Source organism: Seriola dumerili, unplaced genomic scaffold (genome assembly GCF_002260705.1).
Source record: "Seriola dumerili isolate Sdu_G_001 unplaced genomic scaffold, Sdu_1.0 BDQW01000047.1, whole genome shotgun sequence".
Taxonomy (NCBI): domain Eukaryota; kingdom Metazoa; phylum Chordata; class Actinopteri; order Carangiformes; family Carangidae; genus Seriola; species Seriola dumerili.
Window position 1 is genome coordinate 966,099 of NW_019174302.1, and position 21,156 is coordinate 987,254.

The window sequence follows — 21,156 nt, forward strand, 5'->3', positions numbered from 1 at the left end:
ATGGAAAAGCAAAGAACGAGGAAAGAAAAGGTAAGGCCAGTGGAAAACCAATGACTTATTTAGTGGTTTCACAGATGTCACGATCCGCTGTTGTGATCGGTCTGGGTGGTAGTGTAACCTACGGGGAGGCTGAGGAAAAAGAAAGAAAGCCCGTTTGCACAAATTCTAACAGTGTGACAGTTTACAGACAAACAGGCAGCTCACAGCTCATCATGAGTTTCCATCCTGCAGGATTTATTTTGAAACTACTGTTAGGAGATTACACACAGCTGCCATCTGATTTCTGTCAGGCTGCAGAGGAGGCTGCACGATGGGGTCACTGCAAAGCAACTTTTCCACTCCACTTCCATCTGCTTTGAAAACCCTCTTAACCCTTCACTTATGCCTGAGGATGTCACCTTGTTAAGTCGGTGTTAGCTATGACTTATAGACTTAACAGTCAAAGCACAAGCAAAAAGATAGGGGTCATTTAATACAATTTAATGCTTTTATTTAATTCATTAATTTGATTTAATTAGAGCTGAAAAGCAGCCAAAATCAAATATATCAAACACTATCCTCATTAAATAGATTAAAAGAGTTAAAGAAGGTGAGGCAAGGTTCATTCATTTACATTTCAACTTTCAACAACAAGGTAAACTACTTTACAAGACTTAAAAATGCATTAAAACAAAAATATAAAAGAAACAAGCAATATAAAAAGACACATACAATAAAGTAGAGTAAAACAGAATAGTATAGTACAGTTACATTTATTTCATGTTGTTTATTGATAGTAAGCAGTGACTAACAGGAATGCCTGAATTTCAAAGATCTGAGAGCTGGCGCAGACCTCGAATTTCCTCAGTCTTTATTCCAGAAAAAGAAGTAACCTGAAAAGCAGCAAAATAAAAGGCATCACGGAGGGAAGTGTGTATCAGAGGTTTAGGAACTGACTTAGAAGATGACAGGGATTCTTTTTAGAGACTGAAATATTAGCTGAAAGTGTGTTTATCAGTATCTGTGTAAATGTTGGCCGGTGGGTGATTGACAATGTCACTGTTAAAGTTTGTCTTTTTGCACCATAAACTGAAACTGATTAGTCGACTGAAAGAAAATCCATTGCCAATTATTTTGACAAATTGTTAAGTAATTTATCAATCCAAAACTTAAAGAATGAATTGGTTGCAGTTTTTCCAATTTGAACATTAGCTGCTTTTCTCTGTTTTAAATCATTGTAAATCGAATATCTTTGAGAATGGACTATTGGTTGGAAATAAACAACACACTTTGAGAAGTCATTGCAGACAACATTACATTTGTAAGACAAAAGGATTAATCAGGTTTTGAAAGAAAATAATCAGATTTATTGAGTGTTAGTTACAGCTTTAAGTGTCACCATTACAAAGTTTGTCCTCCAGAGGGCAATGACAGGTTCAACTGTAAAATGTCCAGTTCGATACAGTCAGTATTATTGTCACAATAACTTTCATTATTGATTAATCTGCAAGTTGTTTTTTCAGTTAATTAATTGTTTGAATGATATTAAATCTCAGAAAATACTGAAAAATTAAAGTTTCTCTGACACTGAGGTGATTTTTGAGGTTTTGAAAATGCTCGTTTAATCCAACCAACGGTCAAAAACTCCAAAATGTTCAGTTAACTATCAAATATGACAAAGAAAAGCAAATAAATATTCACATCTGAGGAGCTGAAACTAGAAGAGACCAGGGAGTTTTGCTCTAAAAAACACCGAACAATTAATTCATTACCAGAATAGTTGCAGATTAATTTTCTGTCGCTCAGCTAATCAGTTGATTGACTAATTTTCAACTCTAATCCACTGTAATATCAGTCAGGCCATAATTCTTTCATTCTGCTCATGTAGAGTCATAACATTGACTGATGCTAAAAAACATGTTAACTTTAGTCTTGACCTCATACAAATATACAATATAAATACATCAACTTTCTTCTCAGCTGACATCATGGCGTCATATGTTGTATGTGGCTGCAGTTAATAAGAGCTTGTTGTCTCGATGCTTCACCTACAACATGACTTATATTAAAAGAACAAAGGTTCACGCTGAGGGACACAATTTCCTCCTTCAGGTATTCAGCCCCGCAGTGTAAGTCTGTGTGTGTGTGTGTTGTTCTCCAGGAATGTACTCCCTTTGACCTGGACTGAAAAAGGCGGCTGGGAGTAGTAAGACAGGAGACAGGGGAAGTGCGTGTGTGTGTGTGTGTGTGCGTGTGTGTGTGTGTGTGTGATATTGGAATGACTTGCACAGGATATTCATGTTGTGTTCCTGTCTTTTTTTGTCCTTTTTGCGTGTGTGTGTGTGTGTGTGTGTGTGTGTGAGAGAGAGAGAGAATGGGGTTGTTCCTCCAACTTGAACTCTTTCCTGTGCAAACTTCTGTTCACACACCCTAACATTTTTTCTATAATTTGTGTCTGTTTTGTGTGTGTGTGTGTGTGTGTGTGTGTGTGCGTGTGTGTGTGTGTGTGTGTGTGTGTGTGCGTGTGTGTGTGTGTGTGTGTGTGTGTGTGCGTGTGTGTGTGTGTGTGTGTGTGTGTGTGCGTGTGTGTGTGTGTGTGTGTGTGTGTGTGCGTGTGTGTGTGTGTGTGTGTGTGTGTGTGCGTGTGTGTGTGTGTGTGTGTGTGTGTGTGCGTGTGTGTGTGTGTGTGTGTGTGTGTGTTGTAGTGTTCAAGCCAGCAAATACATATGTCAGCAGTGACACTTTCGATAACAAACTGTCAGTGGAAACGTCCTGCTGAGCGACGTAGTGCTGTCAACTTGTCAACTGTTTTGCACGTACATTTTTTGTGTGTGTGTGTGTGTGTGTGTGCATGTGGTAATAAACTGCACCTGCAATATCAAACATCACAGACAGGTGACACAACAAATCAAATCACATCCTGATGAAGCAGACTGCACACGCATGTGGTTTGGAAAAGGACGAGTTTAGTGAAAAATACATCAACGTTGTCCCAATTCAAATCCAACATTTTAAGGACTGAAATGGGCAATTTGCAGTTGTTTTCATGTAATCTCTTCTGGTTTTGTTCCTAGTAGAGAGAAATGCAGTCATTTCCAATGTGTTTGATGCATTTCCAATCCAAATTTTCTCTTCCCCGACATTGCCTTCATCAGCCAAACTCAATGCCCCCCCCCCCAATTTGATGAAATCATTGTTTAGTGTAAAAGGAAACATGAGCCCGTAACTTAATTCTGAAACGAAAAGTGTGAATGTTCATACACCATCTATTTTACGGCTGCACTAATTTTAATTACAGCCTCATAACAACAGACACACAATCGCATTCAACATTTCTTATACATGTGACACACACACAGTTGTAGTGGTAGGATCACTGGTGTTGTGTTCAGACAGAGACGTTCCAAAAACAGACTGAGGTGGAAGAGGCTTCACTGAACATAATTACATGCTTCTGCACATCTTCACCAGACCACTTCACCTGTGCTTTTCTTCCATCTGTTTGCTTGTCAACCACAACCACACTGCTTAGCAACGCAGCTCCTCCACAGCGTGTTTTTAACTCCAGCTCTCTAAAGGTTCACTGAGCTGTTTTCCTTTTATTAAGCTCAAAATTACTAAATCTAGTTTTAGATAAACTTTATAGAGTAAATCTTACGTCACCAAACTGCACATGTTATTTTCCAGGTCTCCCCTGAAAAAGAGATTTTAATCTCAAGGGACTTCCTGCTTAAATAAAGGTTAAGTAAAAACAAAATTTCAGAGTAAAGGCTTGTCTTTGCCTTCACATTTATTTATTGTGAAGCAAATGCAGAACACGGTGTAGTATCTACAGTAACGTAAGCATCAATGAACAGAGCTGAATGAAGACCCGTTGATGTGGAGCCGTCAAGTCTTGCAGACACCTGATCCATTAAATTAGGTCAGTATCAGCACTGATGCTAATCAAGTGACTCCAATCAGTGCATCTCTTGTTTTTCCTTCTTTTTTTAGTGTTCAGTGTCAGTTTGTGTGTCATCTTTATGACGCCATTTTGGCCAAGACTCACTCAAAAAAGAAGTTCTGCATTCAAAATGTATTTTGAAGGAATGAAAATATACTCAGTTCAGAGTAATCATCATACAGCAGGCCATTTCAGACTATTTTATATACCGCTGTGTGGCTTGATTTATAATATTAGATAATAATTTACCAGTTTGTATTATTAATTTGAAGTTGCAAAGTAACTGGTAGTCACAGCTGGCAATATTTTGCTTCCAAAATGTACAAGTATAAAGTAGCATAAAGTGGAATTACTCAAATAAAATACAAGTACCTCAAAATCGTACTTGAGTACAGTATTGTACTATATGCTTGGGTTATTAACTCAGACCACTGAGAGCAGATCAGTCGATACATCTCTCATTTTCCAGTTTTCACTTTGCCTCAGAAACGTGACTTCAGCTCTTACAAACCGTTTGCAGTTTGTGTTCAGGTGCTCCCACACGACACTGAAGAGAGGCTTCAGCGAAATCAGGCCTCTGTTTAGAGAACACAACAGTGTACATAACCTGCTCTGTGAAGTCTGTAAAGTAAACCGTGTGATTACAAGAGTCCACACTAAACTCCCCCCACTCACTTTTCTTCATGTGCTCTATTAACTGTACTCAGTAGTAATAGGCTCAGAGATTTACGCATAAGTTCCACACTCATGATATGTGGCCGTCTTTGTTTATTTCTGCAAACACAGCCCTGGTAACACGTTAAACAAGCTCTGCTTCATATCACACTCGTCATATTTGAACAAGTGTTTCATAACAACATGGCACATTCATGAATGGTGATGGCATGCTGGAGAGAACGGCTGAAAAATGAGCTCTGTCAGAAGACTGTGAATTGTGGATTGAGCAGTACTCCTCTGTGCTGTAGCTAATACCAAAAACAGCTGTTTTTAGTATTTTTAGACTCAGAATATTTAGATTTGATTACTCTTAATTCAAATATATAAAATAATACATGAAAAATTCAATGTTTCTCAACCAGAATTTTATTTCTCACAGTGTGGAGAAGGCTTTGAAATAATTTGTATATTTGGAAGTAAACTAGTCTGTAATTTCCCTTCCAGAGACGAGACAAGACAAATCTGAGAAAGTAACTTTAATAATTTGAGTGTTTAATATCTAGAAGAATTTCCTTTGCGAAACAACTTCTAATTTAAGTTCAACTTGCAGGTAATTTAGTGGAACGACTAATTGCATAAATAACGTGAAAAACAGATCCAAACAGAAGATTTAGCGTCTTTTATTTTGGATATTTTTTTAATCCATTCACTGTTGACCTCACTGTTTACAAAGGCTGTGCCAAGATCAGTGACAAAAAACGCACCTAAATCTCACAATTAACAGCCTGCAGCTCCATTGTTTACAAAATGAATCACATCCCCATCTGTCAGAGACACACTTAATTAAGAATGCCATTAGGTAAACAGTGAATATTAAATGGACTTGAGAACTCGAGACGTTATTATGTTTTGCAGCTCACTTGATGAGCCAAGATGGAGACGTTTGATGTGTTGTTTGGTCTCGTGTAAATCTGCTGTGTGTCCAATAGAAGAAATCCTACAAGTTGTTCTGGACTAAATACACTCTTTATATTACATACTGTAGTTTTACAACACCTGCATGCACCTGTCCCTTTGACCTCACACAGTATCTTTGCCTCACATCGTTCCCTCCTCACCTCCCTTAACGTTTAAAAAATATAGAATAAACCTAAACTACACTCCAACGTTTTGTCGTCGAAATGGTACAAAAAGTAGCAGCTGTCCAGTGTTAATGTAAAATGACCCAAATCTTCACTGACTTGATGGTGTGAGACGGCCAGACATTTTTTTTCTTGCAGTTTATTTCAAATCTATTTCCATTGCCTTTCCAAACAGCGTTATGCTCTGGCTTCTCACTCAAAGCTGTTGGATGATGCATTTGCAAGTTTTCGGAATCCCTCCAGTCTACATATTTGAAGTGTGTATCCAAACATTTCAGTGTGTGTTTGTGTGTGTGTGTGTCAGAGAGAGAGAGAGAGAGAGAGAGAGAGAGCGGGGAATAGAGAGATATAATGAAGGCCTTGGTGTAAGCTCTGGTGAAAGGACAAATTTGGAAACACCAGATCAGGGAGGGAGGCATCGGTTCAACGTTAAAGCTGCAGAGAGCTAACCTCAGTGCGCACATTTTACACAAAGTTTCAGCGGGTGTGACAGAAACGAAGGAGAAGAACAAAACCCTCATCTGACTGCCTGAGTCTCTGCCTGACTCTCCTCCTTTCTCTCTCCATCTCTCTGAGGAATTTGAGCTGTTACCACCGAGCAGGAGAGAAAAGTGCACGCAGCACTTTGGTGTCCCATTTGCCAGGAACTACACGATCATATCATGCAAATGAGGCTGCTGCAGTTTCTGTGTCGTCCTGGGCAGGATTCTGTTTGCAAGAAGATGTTTTCTTTACTTGTGTAACAGCAGCCAAAAACACAATTTATTTGTCTGTTGAAACTTATTTTTTATTTCTCATGTAATTTGATCAATCTGACCTTTTTAGTGACACATACGCAGCCCGCTCTCATGCGCACCCAAAATGACAGGCACAAAGGGATGGATTTTTCTGAATGTCCACCGACCCACATTATTATGTATGAAACTGCCAGTCAGATTTATTTACTACTATTTACTACTACTAATTGAAGGTGCTGGAATGCTGTTCAGGACGTTCTTCCAACCCAGTTCAGATGAAACTACGCCTACTTCCGTATGACGAAAGCCGAGGCCCAGTTTCCAAACTAGTCGAACAGTACTGATGATTATACAAGATACAACACCAACATCTACAAAATTACATGAAATAAAACCATAAACCATACATTTAAACAAATCTCAAATAATATAAGAATTAAGTGTGGAATTAATCTTCTGGTTGTTTTGGTTGTGGCGTTTGTGAAAAGTAAAAATAAATTGGTGAAAATATTAAATTCTCCTAGAATCGACCAATAATCCAAGAACCAAAGATATTGATTTTACAATGATATAAGACAGAGAAAAGCAGAAAATCCTCAGATATGAGAAGCTGGAACAAGGAAATGTTTTTGATTGAAGTAACAATAAAATAGTTACTGACTAATGGAGCGATCATTTCAGCTGTACATTTAACCAGTCTCTCCTCTCCCTCCCCTTCTGCTCCTCAGTTCTCCCTGTTTGGTTCTCGCTCCACCAGCAGGACCACCAACCCTCCTTCGTCATCCTCCTCCTCTTCCTCCCCTGTGATGCCTTCAGCCCCGACGTTGAAAAGGACAGAGCGACCGTCCGGCTGCACCCCCCCCGGCCTGAGCAAAGCAGAGTTCCTGGAGCGTGTGCGTCGCAGCAACCAGGCCTGCCAGCAGGGGGAGTACGCCCTGGCTGTGCGTCTGTACAGCGAGGCCCTGACTGCCGACCCCCAAAACTGCATCCTGTACAGTAACCGCTCGGCCGCCTATCTCAGACTGGGTCAGTACAGCACGGCTCTGGACGACGCGGTCAAAGCACGTGTCATCAATCCCAAATGGCCCAAGGTAAGAGCTGTGACTCCTTGTTGCTAAATCACACAGCGTGATTAAGGCACTGCAGCTAAGAGTGGGGAATGGGTTTTATGGAGCAGAAGAGTGGATGTATCCATTAAGTAGATGGTTAGACGGATGTGTGATGGATGTATGGATGGGTTCTTCACTTGCCTGCCTCTCAAAATCATCTCATTAATGCTACATCTACTGTACGTCTACATGGAGCAGAGGGAATACAGCTAATTATAAACCTTTATAATCAATATGTTACCCTCTCTGTTGGCTTCCTCTCTGTTTGTCAGGAGTTCATGTCCAGGTCAGCATGTTGAAGTATCTTTGATCACCTGTTGCTGGAAATAATCACAGCTTTTCTTTCCTGTGGTTTTGCCAAGTTAGAGCCGACAATCTTTAACTGGCTGCACAGAAAGAAGCAAGTCCTCATTTCCCCTCTCTCCATCCCAGATCCTGTCAGACAGCTTGTTTGGCTAAACTTTTGATTGTTACCGGTGTACGGCAGCTGAACACAAGCCTGCTATTTAGCCGCTGCGGTCCCCATGTTGTGCCTTTAGAGCGTAATGTAAAGCTTGTGCCGTACAGTCTGTCTTTGTTTGATGAGTGTGTTTGAAAAGGACAGCGTACACATTTAACTCAGCATAATGAGATATCCCTGTAAATATGCTGGTGTTGGCAGATGCAGTGTGATGACAGTGACGGAGCCAAACAAGGAGACGGTGTGTGTTGCCGCTGATGTAAGAGTGTGTCAGTGTGTTCTCTAACCGTACATCATTAGAGAGAGATGTGAGGTTGGGCGATATAAAAATATAGACTGAAGTTTCTCAACTTTCAGTTTGTCATGCTGTGGTATCATCTCTGGTCGTATTACAGAGACGAACAGCTGGACGTAAACATTGCATGTCTCATCATGGCCGCCACTTCTTCTTGTGTTGTTGCTGTGGGCATTTTCACGTCATGGGAGGCTGCAGAGACAATGCACATGAAGAAAAACCTCGATTCTATAACATGATTTAAGTTAAACTCATGGGTTATGTTTGATTCAATAACATGTAATTTCTTGATTTTTGATTTTGTATATTAATGCTTTCAAGCTAGCAAGCAGCTTGTACGTTAGCAAACGCATAAACAACAGCGTTCTCGAAGAGTTTACGTGACTTTTGGACCAAACAAACTTCATGTTTGTTTGTATCTGTAACCTCAGGGGCATTTAGGTCGTACAATAGTGAAATTCCAGAAAGTGCAGTTGATGGTTTTCTAATTCCCGCCGCTGCATCACTTTCTCTTTGGTTGGTTTTTTTTTTAGTTTTTTTTTTTGGAAACTGCCGAGGAACCTCCTCATTTACATAAAATTTAAATATTCCAACTTTCAACTCCTTTCTTTTCATGTGTCTCTGGTCGGTTTCTTGTTGCCCGTTTTCCCAGAATCCTCTTTTCTCATAGAAAATGAATGTAGACTTGCTGTATTGCATCATACAGAGGTGTTTCACTTATTTAGCCTCCCCTCATTGATATATTATAGATACCGCAATAGAGGATTTTTTATCTTCAACGCCTGTGAAGTTTCATGACTATATGGTTTTAATTTCCAGTGGTGTGAGGCAGGTTCAGTGACGTGTGAGAGAGAATGAGTCGTATTAAAAAGTGCAGTGTTTCACATTTCCGCCACATTTAGCAGATAAACGAACGTCTGGAAACTGCATCAGGTTCTTCTCCTTCACACTTGAAGTGGCCCTTTACATCCGCCGACACAGTCAGCAGCGAGGGGAGAAGTGAAGGATGGCGAGGGCTCACAGAGTCTTTTAAAGCCATTCAGAGTGGGGAAGCAGGCAGGCATGAGACAGGGTTTGCCAGGCTGCCTCTGTCTGGACGACTGGGGCCCGGCCAGCTCGACTCCGCTTCCTTTCTCTGTGAGAGAGAATGGACGGAAGTGGTGTTTGGGTGTGTATATGTCAGTGTGTTTGTGTGTGTGTGTGTGTGTGTGTGTGAGACAGAGCTTCGCACGGCTGTTATTTTGTTTTTGAAACCCTGGCTAGGCCTTGGCCTGAGTTTGGCACTTAAAGACAATAACAGAAGCAGCATTCCTTTGTGTGTGTGTGTGTGTGTGTGTGTGTGTGTGTGTGTGTGTGTGTGTGTGTGTGTGTGTGTGTGTGTGTGTGTGGCTTGTATAGTGGCGGTGTCATAGCAGTGAGCTTGCTGCAGCATTCACCGTGGGTCAAAGGCAAGGTCAAGACTAATGAACTACCAATAAGAGAGAGTCTCTCTGAGAGGGACGTTTACTTCTGCTTCACTTCTCTCTTTCTGCTCTTCAGCCGGCCGGCTTCGCTCTCCTCTCTTTTCTTCTCTCCTTTTCTGTTCTACCTCCCACAGTTTGTCCCATTGCTGCCCCTGTCGACTTCTCTGTTGGCACAACAGTCTCAAACACACACTCACTGTATCGCAGGCACACACACACACACACACACACTACACACACACAAAAAAAGGCATCTCGGTCATGGGAACAGAGGGGTGTAACTGGTCAAAAGTCGCATATGTTTGTGTGCTTATCTGGATAACAACATAGTTCAGAATGACAAAACTTCTTTGCATTTTGATGGTGTTTTCATGTTGTTTTTGTGCAGCTTTATCTTTTCTGTCGTTGCATTCAGCGCAAAGCTTTTTGAGAAAGCCTTTTGTTCCTTTGTGATTCAAATGAAGTCACTTCACTGAAGTAAAACTGCTGCAGGAGCGAAAGCCTTTCTTTCTCTCCGACAGACCTGACTGTTTTGTGTATGAATGTTTGCTGTCAGCCGCGCACTCGCTCTGTGTGTTTTTTTGTTAAGTTGTTAGGTACTTTCAAAAAGCCTTTTTACCGCCACACAGGTGCATTTATTCAGATTCCTAAGCCTTTAGCAGTCTGGGAAACTCTTGCTTCTGCACACAAACTGCTTCACTCTTTGGTCCCACAAATAAAGACGTCTGTTTGGGCCTCTCATGTCCTAGAAAAGAGGCACAACAGCAGATGTATGGCACCAGATCTGTTTTAAGATAAAGTAGCGTGTCCGAGTTCACTCTGTTTTTGGACAATTCACCCTCAGCCACAAATTTAAGGACGGGGCAACCAAAAGTTAGAGATTGATAAAAAACAACCTTGCTTATTTACACATTGTGTTGACACAGATTAACAATGTCATTTGTTTATAGTCATGTTTGTGTCCACACGATCAATTTAAGTCTCATATTCACCCTCAGTTTCTGGTCTCCACCAACTCAGAAGACGTTAAAAGATTCAGGTGATATTTCTCTGTGGGTTCATCACTGCGAGATGATGATGATGATGATGATGATGATGAAGATCGTGTGAAGCACCAGAGCAGCTCCTAAATGGACCTTGTGTAGAGATTGCTCCTCACTAAGAACATTAAGGTGATAACTAGCCATGAACAACAGATTTGGTTTTTTATGTCTCCAGGTTTTAACATGGCTCAGATTTTGAAAGCCGAAATAATTAGTGGATTCATTGATTAGTCAATGAACAGAAAATTAATCGACGACTATCAATCAGTTGTTTTTTATGTTCCAAGGAAAAAATGCCCAAAATTTGATGGTTCCAGTGTCTCAAATCTGAGTATCAGTGCTTCCTTCTGCTTTACGTCACTGTACATCGAACATCTTTGGCTTTTTCACTGTTGTTCCAACAAAATTAGACATTTGAAGATGTCATCTTCGACTCTTTTCACAATTTTCCTAATTTTATTTACATTAATAGAGCAAAAAAACACTAATAGCTTCATCAAGGAAGTAATAGTCAGAGTAATTGATGTTGTGAATACTTGTGAGTTGCTGTGTTTGGTTGCTGAGGTTGATTCACAAACCTCTCTGGGAACAGTTTTCATCATACGTCTACAGAAGAAACAGCCCCAGTGAAAACAGGGACGCCGTTTTTGGAAAGAGAAAATGATGTTGAATTTTTTTCACCTTCATTACACCGGAGTAGAGACAGAAATCTCAGAGACAAATAAGTCAAAATCTTAACAATCTGAACGGCTCGACTCTTTGTAGAAGTAAACGAGAGGAAGTTTTTTTTTCTGTGAGTTGGGTGAAGTGGGCCTTTAATCGTGTGGCCTGTCCTAAACTGTTCCTAAATATTCTGCTGTGGGAGTTGTAGCTGGAATCAGTGCAGATGATCAGTAAACGACGACGGGCTCTCCGCTCTGAAGTGGAAGCCAACCAGATGGCAGCCAGCTACGCCTGTTTACGCAGAAGGCCGCGGAGCTGGCCCCGCACCGCTCAGGCTTCCCCTGTCATTAAGAAACTACTCTGTAACCACATGCTGCTAAAATATTACTGACATACGGGCGGAGAAAGCACAGAGTCCCGTCCCTTTAAGTGGGACTCGGGGGCCTAAAATGGCCGGTTTGGGAAGGTTCTCCACATGACAGAGTTTACATTGTAATGTGATTTAAACAAGTGAAAAGATTCAGTGTGCTCATGTTTGGGTTTCTCCCTGGTCGGACAAATTGAAGACCCCATGACTTGAGCGGGACTGTGACGATCTGATAGTAATGTTCTCTGGGGAGTTTGTGCTACATCCGAAATTGTGTCATTGAGAACTCAGTCTGGGTCAGTAGGGTAATCCACGACTTACTGCAGACCATGTGAGGAGAGTGAGTTTCCAACAGGGAGATATTTCACTTTGTCTGCTCCATTTCGGCTTTTGTGCATGCGCCTGTTGGATTTAGTTGTTTTTGTATGTTCTCTTCAGAACTCTTCAAATCAGCCTCAAACAACTTAGAGCTGCAGTTATTAGTCTCTCACGCAGTTGTCAACTATTTCGATAATTGATCGATTGTTTGAGTCACTTTTGAAGCAACAAAATGACAAAAATGTGTCTGTGCCAGCCTCTTAAATGTGGGTTTATTGTCTGCTTTCATTGTAAACTGAATCTCTTTGGGTTTTAACTGTTTCTCGGACAAAGAACGAGCAATTTGAAGACGTCGCTTTGAGCTCTGGGATGCAAGAATGAACTGTTTTATCAATTAGCCAATTGTGATGCAGATGTGAAGATTTTATATAATTTTAAATTGAATATCTTTGGGGTTTGGACTGTTAGTTGGATAAGATAAGACATTTGTAAATGTCATCTTGGGCTCTAGTTGTTTTCTGACATTTTATAGACCAAATAATCAATCAGTTAATCAAAAAAAACAAACAAAATCAAGCGGTTAATCTATAACAAAAGTAATAGTTAGTTGCAGCCCTGCAGGAAGAAATCTGATTCAGATCACTTTTCTTGATTTCACCCTGTAATTAGCTCCAAATGTCTTCTACGTCTTTCCAGGAAACTTTGCAGACGTTTTTAGGATCTGCAAAATAAATCATTACCAAACCTGTTATAATGAGTCACATTGAAATGAAAAGGATGTGTTTCCGATGCAGCCACTAGAGTGCAGCACTGGCGCACCGGGGGAACGGCCTGGTCACAACCACGGGGAGCTCAAACACAACTTTTCCTTTGTTACATCCCCCCCCCCCCCCCCATGACCCACATCACATGAGGCTTTGCAGCTCACAGGCATGCACAATCCATGTGATCCAAGCCAGGCTAAAAGGCTATCCAACGCCGCAGAGATAGGATACTGTGTTTGCTTTAATAGCTGCTCCGTCACCTCGTGTGGAGGGGAAGTGTGTTAATTGTTCTTTAAGTGTCTGGGTTTTAATAATCACTCTGCATTCTCTCTCCCGTTTTCTTCTTCACTTCTTTTCCTACACCTTATCGCTCCCATTAACAACAGCAGCAGCAGCAGCAGGGCCAGATGTGCTGCACCTCACAGCTTCTCATCTGTAAGTGAATTTGATAACATGGAGAAAAGTGAACATCAGCAAATAACCTGCTGCTTGCTCTTTCTCTCACACACACACACACACACACACACACACACACACACACACACACACACACACACACACACACACACACACACACACACACACACCCAGACTTGCACTACCTCTCGCCTGCAGAGTGTAATGAGTTTTGATTTTGCCTAGAAGTGGAGCCTAATTGTCTGGTATCAATTGAGAGATACGCTCCTACTTCTCTGCTTGCAGTGTTGGTTCATACGCTGCTGTAAGACATCTGCTCACACACAGCCAGACTTGACCGAACTCTGCTGTCTCAGCAACCGTCCTACTGGAATCTCTCTCTCCCTTTTCTTTTTTTTTTTTTCTTTATCCTCCCTCTGCGTACATCTCTCTTGCTCACAGTCTGGTGCCTCGCCTGTCCGTGCAAAGAGAACTGCAGAGGAAGGAGAAAGATAACAGCAGTGGGAGATAATGAAAGAGTGACTTGAAGACGGTGTGGTGTGACCGCTGTCGGAGTGTGAATGAGTGAAAATGAATGTCACACGATAAGGATTTATGTCCCGGCTTCGAGCATCAAATGACCAGAGCACAAGCAGAATTTAAATCTGGGTAAACAGTTGGTCCGACTGTACATGATTCTCACCCTGTCGGACGTTGTTGAGGCGAGGCCACAGCGTTCACAGACGTCCTTTACTTTGACGAGAACAAGAACGAGATGTAAATGTTGTTTGGTATTAGCATCAAAGAACATTATGTAAGTAGCATTTGAGCTTCAGCCAGGAAACATGATGCAGATATAATGTTTACCATGTTATCACCATCTTAGTTCCACGCGTTAACATGCTGATATTTGCTAATTAGCACTAAGTGTGAGGCCAGTAATTAAAGAATTGGATGAATTGAGATGATCTGGACTTGCACCAAATTGAACAAGGTCATAGATTTCAACACCATTCATGTCTGATTTTTATTAAGATCAAGAGAAATGTTGAAAAATACCTGCACAATATAAGAAAACTGATAAAAAAAATTCCTGGAGCCCCCCTCCCCCCACAAACAAACAAACAAACAAACAAACTAATAAACCAACAAACACACAGAGGAGGTAAAAATAAGGTCCAAGTTGTGACAAACCAGAATAATCCTTTAACTACTGCATGTTTTCACTGAGACCACTGGTCCCTCATCACTGCATATAGCTCCATGCTTTACTGTGGGACTTGTCGTCCTTGACGTGGGTCTTGGGATTTCTCGGTTACCCCTCAGTGCTTTTGGAACAGAGCGGCCTCTGAGTAATAGACCTGAAGGAAGAAAAAACAGAAAGAAGAGAGGAGAGATAAACAGCAGGGGGAATGACTCACTAATAATGGGCTGTATGTTGCTATTTCAAGACAGAGGTTGAGGTTAATGAACAATCACGTATTTGGGACTCCTGTGATGTCTGTGTGGGCGTCGGTGGAGGCGGGCGAGGTTGGGTTTGAGCTTCAAAGAGTTTTTGAGAATGTGATGGGAGTGTGTGTAACACAAGCAGGGTTCACATCCTGGCTTACGGTCTTCCTTTTTATGAGGCACACTTAAAATAATTAAACGGCAGCATAAATCTGACAAGCCTGTCAATCTTGTTGTTTATCAACTGGACTCTTCATCTCATCACAATAATATAAAAGCATCACGATTACAGTGTTGGCCACTTATCCCACTGTCTCCACCAGGAGAACAGCACATCAGCACGGTGATCATTCAAACTGATTGAGAGGTCGCTGGCAGTGATGAATAAGAGCAGTGTGAGTTCTGTAAACTGCACTTTTCAGAAAGTAGTGTAGTGGAGCAGGTATGAGGGGTACAAGCGTCAATGCAGATCATGATGTAAGTAGCAAAAAGACTGATTGTAAGCAACAATGCTAGCATGCTAGCTAGAGTATCACCAAGGTTCCGGTTTGATACAGTCACCAAAATGACCAAGTCACAAAAATGAAGCTTTGCAAACAACAGCAAGTGATTTTTCAGGCTACATAGACAATACTGTTCTACCCCCTGATTGGTGGAGGGTACACCTGCAGCCCAAGAGGAAGACCTACAGGCTTTACTCAGGCTATAATATAATGTTTTTGGATCATACTGTTAATTTGAAAAGTCCAAATCAACCAATTAAATAACAAATTTCACTCTAAAATGCTATTTCTGCTATTATAGTGATGTGTACATCGTTACTCGACTCCCTCAAGATGACCCCCGCTAACATGCTGCTGTTAGCATTTTGCTAACTTTTGCTAAATGTGTGAATTCAGGAGTGGCTCAGTGACGAGTAAAGCTGAGCTTTAACTTGAATTCGTTGTTGGTTTTGGTCTTCTTATGGGATTTGTTGACAATAAAAACAAAAAAAAGATCCTTTTAAAATGACGTCTTCAGAAGTGTTTCCAGTACGACCACCTTGGAGACCACTGGGGTAGATCCAGAACATAAAGAAACTGTATCCCTGTGGCTCTTTATCTAGATCTTGGGATGCCACTGAGTTGAAAGTAGGTTTTCTAGGTCAGCTTTTAACTGATAGTCTTTTGCATCAGTCTTTTTTTTTTATCTTATTTTTTTGCTGTAAGCGAACTATCTTGGCACCATGTTCTTCTCCCCTCACTCTATTTATGCTTCACACACCGTGCTCATGTTCCACTACAACTAAAATGAGAGATATCTTCTGTCAGTTTGCCTCCAGATCTGCGTGGATGCCCCCTCATGTTGTCCTGTATTAAACGGACTTGTTGCAGTGCTTCATGTCGCTGAGCGGACCGGCCTGTCACTATGGCAACAGTGGTTCAAATTATGGATTATCTTTTTCTTGTGTGAAATTGTTCTCAGGATTTATAAGCTCAGATGACTAGTGTGTATGTGTGTGTGTGTGTGTGTGTGTGTGTGTGTGTGTGTGTGTGTGGCTGATTTCTTTTATTACAGAGCATAAAGGTCTAAGGAGAAGAAAATCACTTGAAACATGAAATTCAAAATTGTGGATTTTGTGCTTAGTTGCCTCCCAAAGGAGACGACGCTCATTTGGTTCGTGCAGTAAATAATCTATCTGGCTTTTACAGAGCGGTGAAGTGAGAGGGCACGCTGGCTTTGTTCTCATTCTGTGTTCCTGTTTATCCTCAGTGTTACTGCGCACAGAAACACTCGGCTCTCTGAGATAATGTTATTATCACATAAGGTTTATTTTAAGGTCACCAGGTTTCATCATTTCAGTTTTCTTACAAATCAGGTTTAGAGCTGAAACAGTTAGTCGATTATTGGCAATTATGCATAAATTTTCAAGCACAAATGTCAAACTTTCATTTGTTTCAGCCTCTAAAATGTGAGAATCTGATGCCTTTTCTTCTCTTACATTATAGATATCTCAGGATTTTAGACTGTTATTTGAATAAAACAAGGAACAAGGCTCTAGAAAACTATAGAGATGAGCCCACAGGTCGTCTGTGCAGCAGGTTGTTATGACCCATAGTTACGTTTTGTTGCTAGGCAACATCAAGTGGTCGTAGTAAGTAAGTAAGTCCACGTCAGGAGGAGGCGGAGGTGGTGGACGGATGAATATGACACATGAGTTGATGTTCGATTCCCTTGTGAAACCGGCAGTTTACGTTGTTTCTATTATCCGTGAACGTTGTTCGACAAAGTTAACAACGCTGTTATTATTGTAACCATGACGACAAAGATCGTCTATTGTTGAGGAAGTACTTATTTTAACTCGAATAGCTGTCTTTTCCTAAACCTAACCAACCCGTGACTGTTATTGTGGTAACCATGGTGACGAAGCTAGGTAGGCTGCTCTCGGCACAGAGTGCGTGTTTGTTATTGTAACCATGACAACCAAGGTCCGGTACGCCTGCTGCCGTCAGGAGACACTCCTGTGGGTCGTTTCGGAGGGTTGAAAAAGAACGACCTGTGTGTTTGTTCACTGGCTGGATTTTTCACTGGCGTCTGATGTTCTGTAGATCGACTGATTCATTGATTAATCGAGACAATAATTGGCAGATTAGGATTTTGAATGAGGGGCGTTTTCTAGTCACTGTGGTATCTCTGTAGTTACTGAAGTGAAAGATCTCAGTACTTCCTGCGTCTCTGGAGTCACGAGACAAAATGAGGCTTTAACTTCAGGAACCAGGAACGCCCCAAAATCAGACCATGAAGAGAGAGAGAGAGAAAAAACAAGAAAGCTCCTCTTCACCATCGAAGTCGATCGGTGTGTACCATTTAAACCAAACATAATAACAGGCTCATCTGTTTGGCAGGGCCCCGGCGCCTCTGTGCCAGGCTGCCGGGCTCGCCAGCTCCACCAGGCATATGTGCCACCAACTGTCTGTCTGAGCGCCGGGTCTCGCTTCCACACAGGGTATCAATAACAACAGAAAACTACGTGAGCCTGTTTGTTCTTTATCCTAACAGAAAAACGGTCGAGGGCTCACTCGACACAATACGCCGGCATCAAAGGCTTAATGAACGCAGCACTCAGCAGTTTCACAATCAGATAGGGGTTAATTCTCTCTTGTATGTCCCAGCTTATCTTTAACCCAAAAATGAAATTACATATTCATGAGTTTAAGTGAAACTCTTGAAAAGCTGCATGTGCTTTTTTTTTCTTTCTTTTTTTCCACTTAAGCGTAACAGCAGGGGGAATTATCTGACCGAAATAAGTAATCAAATATGCAGCTTTCACATGTTCAGGTCTCCTCCAGAGAGACGGGGATCAGTTTTCACACCATGTTCACAGATTACACTGAGAAATGAATGCAGAACATTTACTTTACGAGTTATGTTTAGCTGTCTCTGGCGTGTTTCATGGATATTTCTGTGCGAGACTGTTTTCATTATTAATTAATTTGCCAGTTATTTTCTTTATTAATCATTTGATCAGATAATAGTGTCCTAAAGCCCAAAGTGATGAAGCAAATTTCTTGTTTTCAGTCCGAAACCCTGAAAATATTCAGGTTACTGTCACATTACTGTCCAGCGGCGACAACGTGACACTTCCTGTCATTGGCTTCTCACAGTGATTGTGATAGTTATTTTTTTCTCACCAAAATTGTACTGCTTTGCTAATGATTCGTTGGTCCACTTGTAATACCATCGCGGCCCAGCAGTGGGTCGCGGCCCACAGGCTGGGAACCACTGCCATAGACTAATAATATGAATAATAGTTATTTGCAGCCCTGTAGTGTTGACAGTGAATGAACGCTTCGTGCTCTCTGTAATCTGCTGTTAATTGGTGAATAACACGCTTCGTGCCAAAGGTGTGAATTTCTCAGACATGTTATCAGCACCTTCTCCTCTCTGACGCTCTGCTCCTGTTACATCCAGAGGAGGAGGAGGAGGAGGAGGAGGAGGAGGAGGAGTGTTATGTCAGCTGGCTAAATATGACCTTCACAAGTGTCCCGAGGGACCAGAGTGGGCTCAGTGTACAGCTCTCCACTAACACGGCTGTCAGGTACACCTTAGTAATATAGTCGAATATCAGAAGAGCTGAGGTTACCTGTGTGTGTGTGTGTGTGTGTGTGTGTGTGTGTGTGTGTGCGCATTAAAGAGCATAATATGCACACAATTTAATACAACCTTGCCATAAGGCACGAACATATCAAATTAGCTATTAGTTAGCTGTGGAAGTCTACCATGGAAACATAAATACAACAGGCAGCACACACACACACACACACACACACACACACACGCACACACACACACACACACACACACACAAACCCACTGACCTCTTTTACTTTGTGTTGTAATTTATTTTCTCGTGGACACATACAAGCCTGGACAGTGTAAGTTTGTTATTGTAACATGATTTTCACCCCCTCAGAGCACTGTAATTATTTGTGTGTGTGTGTGTGTGTGTGTGTGTGTGCGTGTGTGTGTGTGTGTGTGTGTGTGTGTGTGACGACGGTCGGGGGCTCACTCCGACACAATACGCGCACTCAAGGCTTAATGAGAACGCAGCCAGCATCCAGCAGTTTCACAATCCAGATAAGGGGGTATTCTCTCCTTGTATGTCCCAGCCTTATCTTTTAACCCAAAAAAAAATGAAATTTAAATATTCATAGAGTTAGCTTGAAACTCTTGAAAAAGCTGCATGTGGCTTTTATTTTTTTTTCTCGCCCATCTTTAAGCGGAACAGAGCAGGGAATTATTAGCGAACATATCAAAGTAATCAAATATGCAGCTTTCAGCATGTTAGGTATTCCGCTAAGAGAGAGGCCGGAGGGATCAGTATATTCAATACACCATGTTCACAGTTCCATTTACACTGAGAATGATTGCAGAAACATTTTACTTCTTAGCGTTTAGTTAATAGTAAAAAAAATAGCTTGCTCTCTGGCGTTTTCATGGTTGAACTCTGCTGTGCGATTCGACCTAGTTTCTTCATTATTAATTAATTTTCGCCATGTTATTTTCTTTATTCATTAAATCATTTGGATACAGGATATATTAGCTGTCCATGAAAGCCCGCAAAGTGATGACAAGGCCAACAATTTCTTGTTTTCAATCAAACTCCTTGAAAATAATCAGGGTTACTGTTCAACATACTGCTCCAATCGGTCGTACTAAGATCGTGACACTCTCCTGTCATTGCCCACGTTGCTCTACACCTTATGATTTTAAGATCAGTCTTAATATAGAGTATTATTCATTTGTTATTTTTTTTCTCTACCAAAATTGGTACTGCCTTTGCTAATGATTGCGTTGAGCTCCACTTGTAATACACATCCGAGACCCAGACGCAATGGAGTGCAGGCGTCGCGGCCAACAGCCGTGCGGAACCACACTGCCATAGCCATAATAAATAATGAATAATAGTTATTATGCAGCTCCTGTAGTGCTTGACAGTGGAATCTGAACGCTTCGTGCCCATCTGTAATCTGCTTGTAATTGGTGAATAACACGCTTCGTGCCAAAGGTGTCGAATTTCTCAAGACATGTATCAGCAGCCTTCTCCTCTCTGACGCATCTTCTGCCCATCCTGTACATCCAGAGGAGTGAGGGAAACGAGAGGAAAGGATAGGTATGAAGGACACGAGTGTATGATCAGCTGGTAAATAGACTTCACATAAAGTGTGCTCAGAGGGACCAGAGGTGCTAAGTGCTAACAAGCTCTCGCCCACTCACCACGACAGTCGAGGGTGTACACTTTTGAGTAATCCTTAAGTTAGAACGATACGTCGAGATATCAGAGAAGCTGATGGTTATCGGTGTGTGTGTGTGTGGATAGTGTGATGTGTCGTGTTCGGTGTGTGTGCTGTGGATGTGTGTGTAATGTGTGTGCTGTGTGTGTGTTGGTTAGTAGGTGTGTGTGCTTGTTAGTGTGTGTGCGTCTTTGTAGTTGTGCAGCTAATATAAAGATACATAGTATATCACCACAAATTTAATACAAAACTTGTCCATAATAGGCACGAATAAACGCTCATTATTTCGAGATTAGAAATAGATTCTAAGGCTTGGCAAGTCTAATCATGAAACAATGAAATACAACAGGGCATAGCACATAGCACACAAGCACACACAACGACACAAACCACGCACACACAATCACACATAACAACCCGCCACTGACCTACTGATTTTATACTTTGTTGTTGTACGTTTATTTTCTCAGTTGAGTACCATCATAACAAGCTGAGACATGTTGCATAAGTTTTCGTTTTTCATTACGCTTTGTCACCTACATGATATTTCTCACATGCCCTACCTGTCTCAGTAGGACTGCTATCATCAATTGTGTG

The 21,156-nt window shown here is 41.4% G+C and overlaps 1 protein-coding gene across 1 annotated transcript in view; it reads left to right on the forward strand.

The window, feature by feature from the left end:
- The window catches only part of LOC111217852 (tetratricopeptide repeat protein 28-like), a 115,358-nt gene continuing 94,202 nt past the window's right edge, over positions 1–21,156 (forward strand). The window contains exons 1-2 of the mRNA XM_022739851.1: positions 1–30; positions 7,187–7,549. Coding sequence (XP_022595572.1) covers positions 1–30; positions 7,187–7,549 — 393 coding nt within the window. The remainder of the gene's footprint in view (positions 31–7,186; positions 7,550–21,156) is intronic.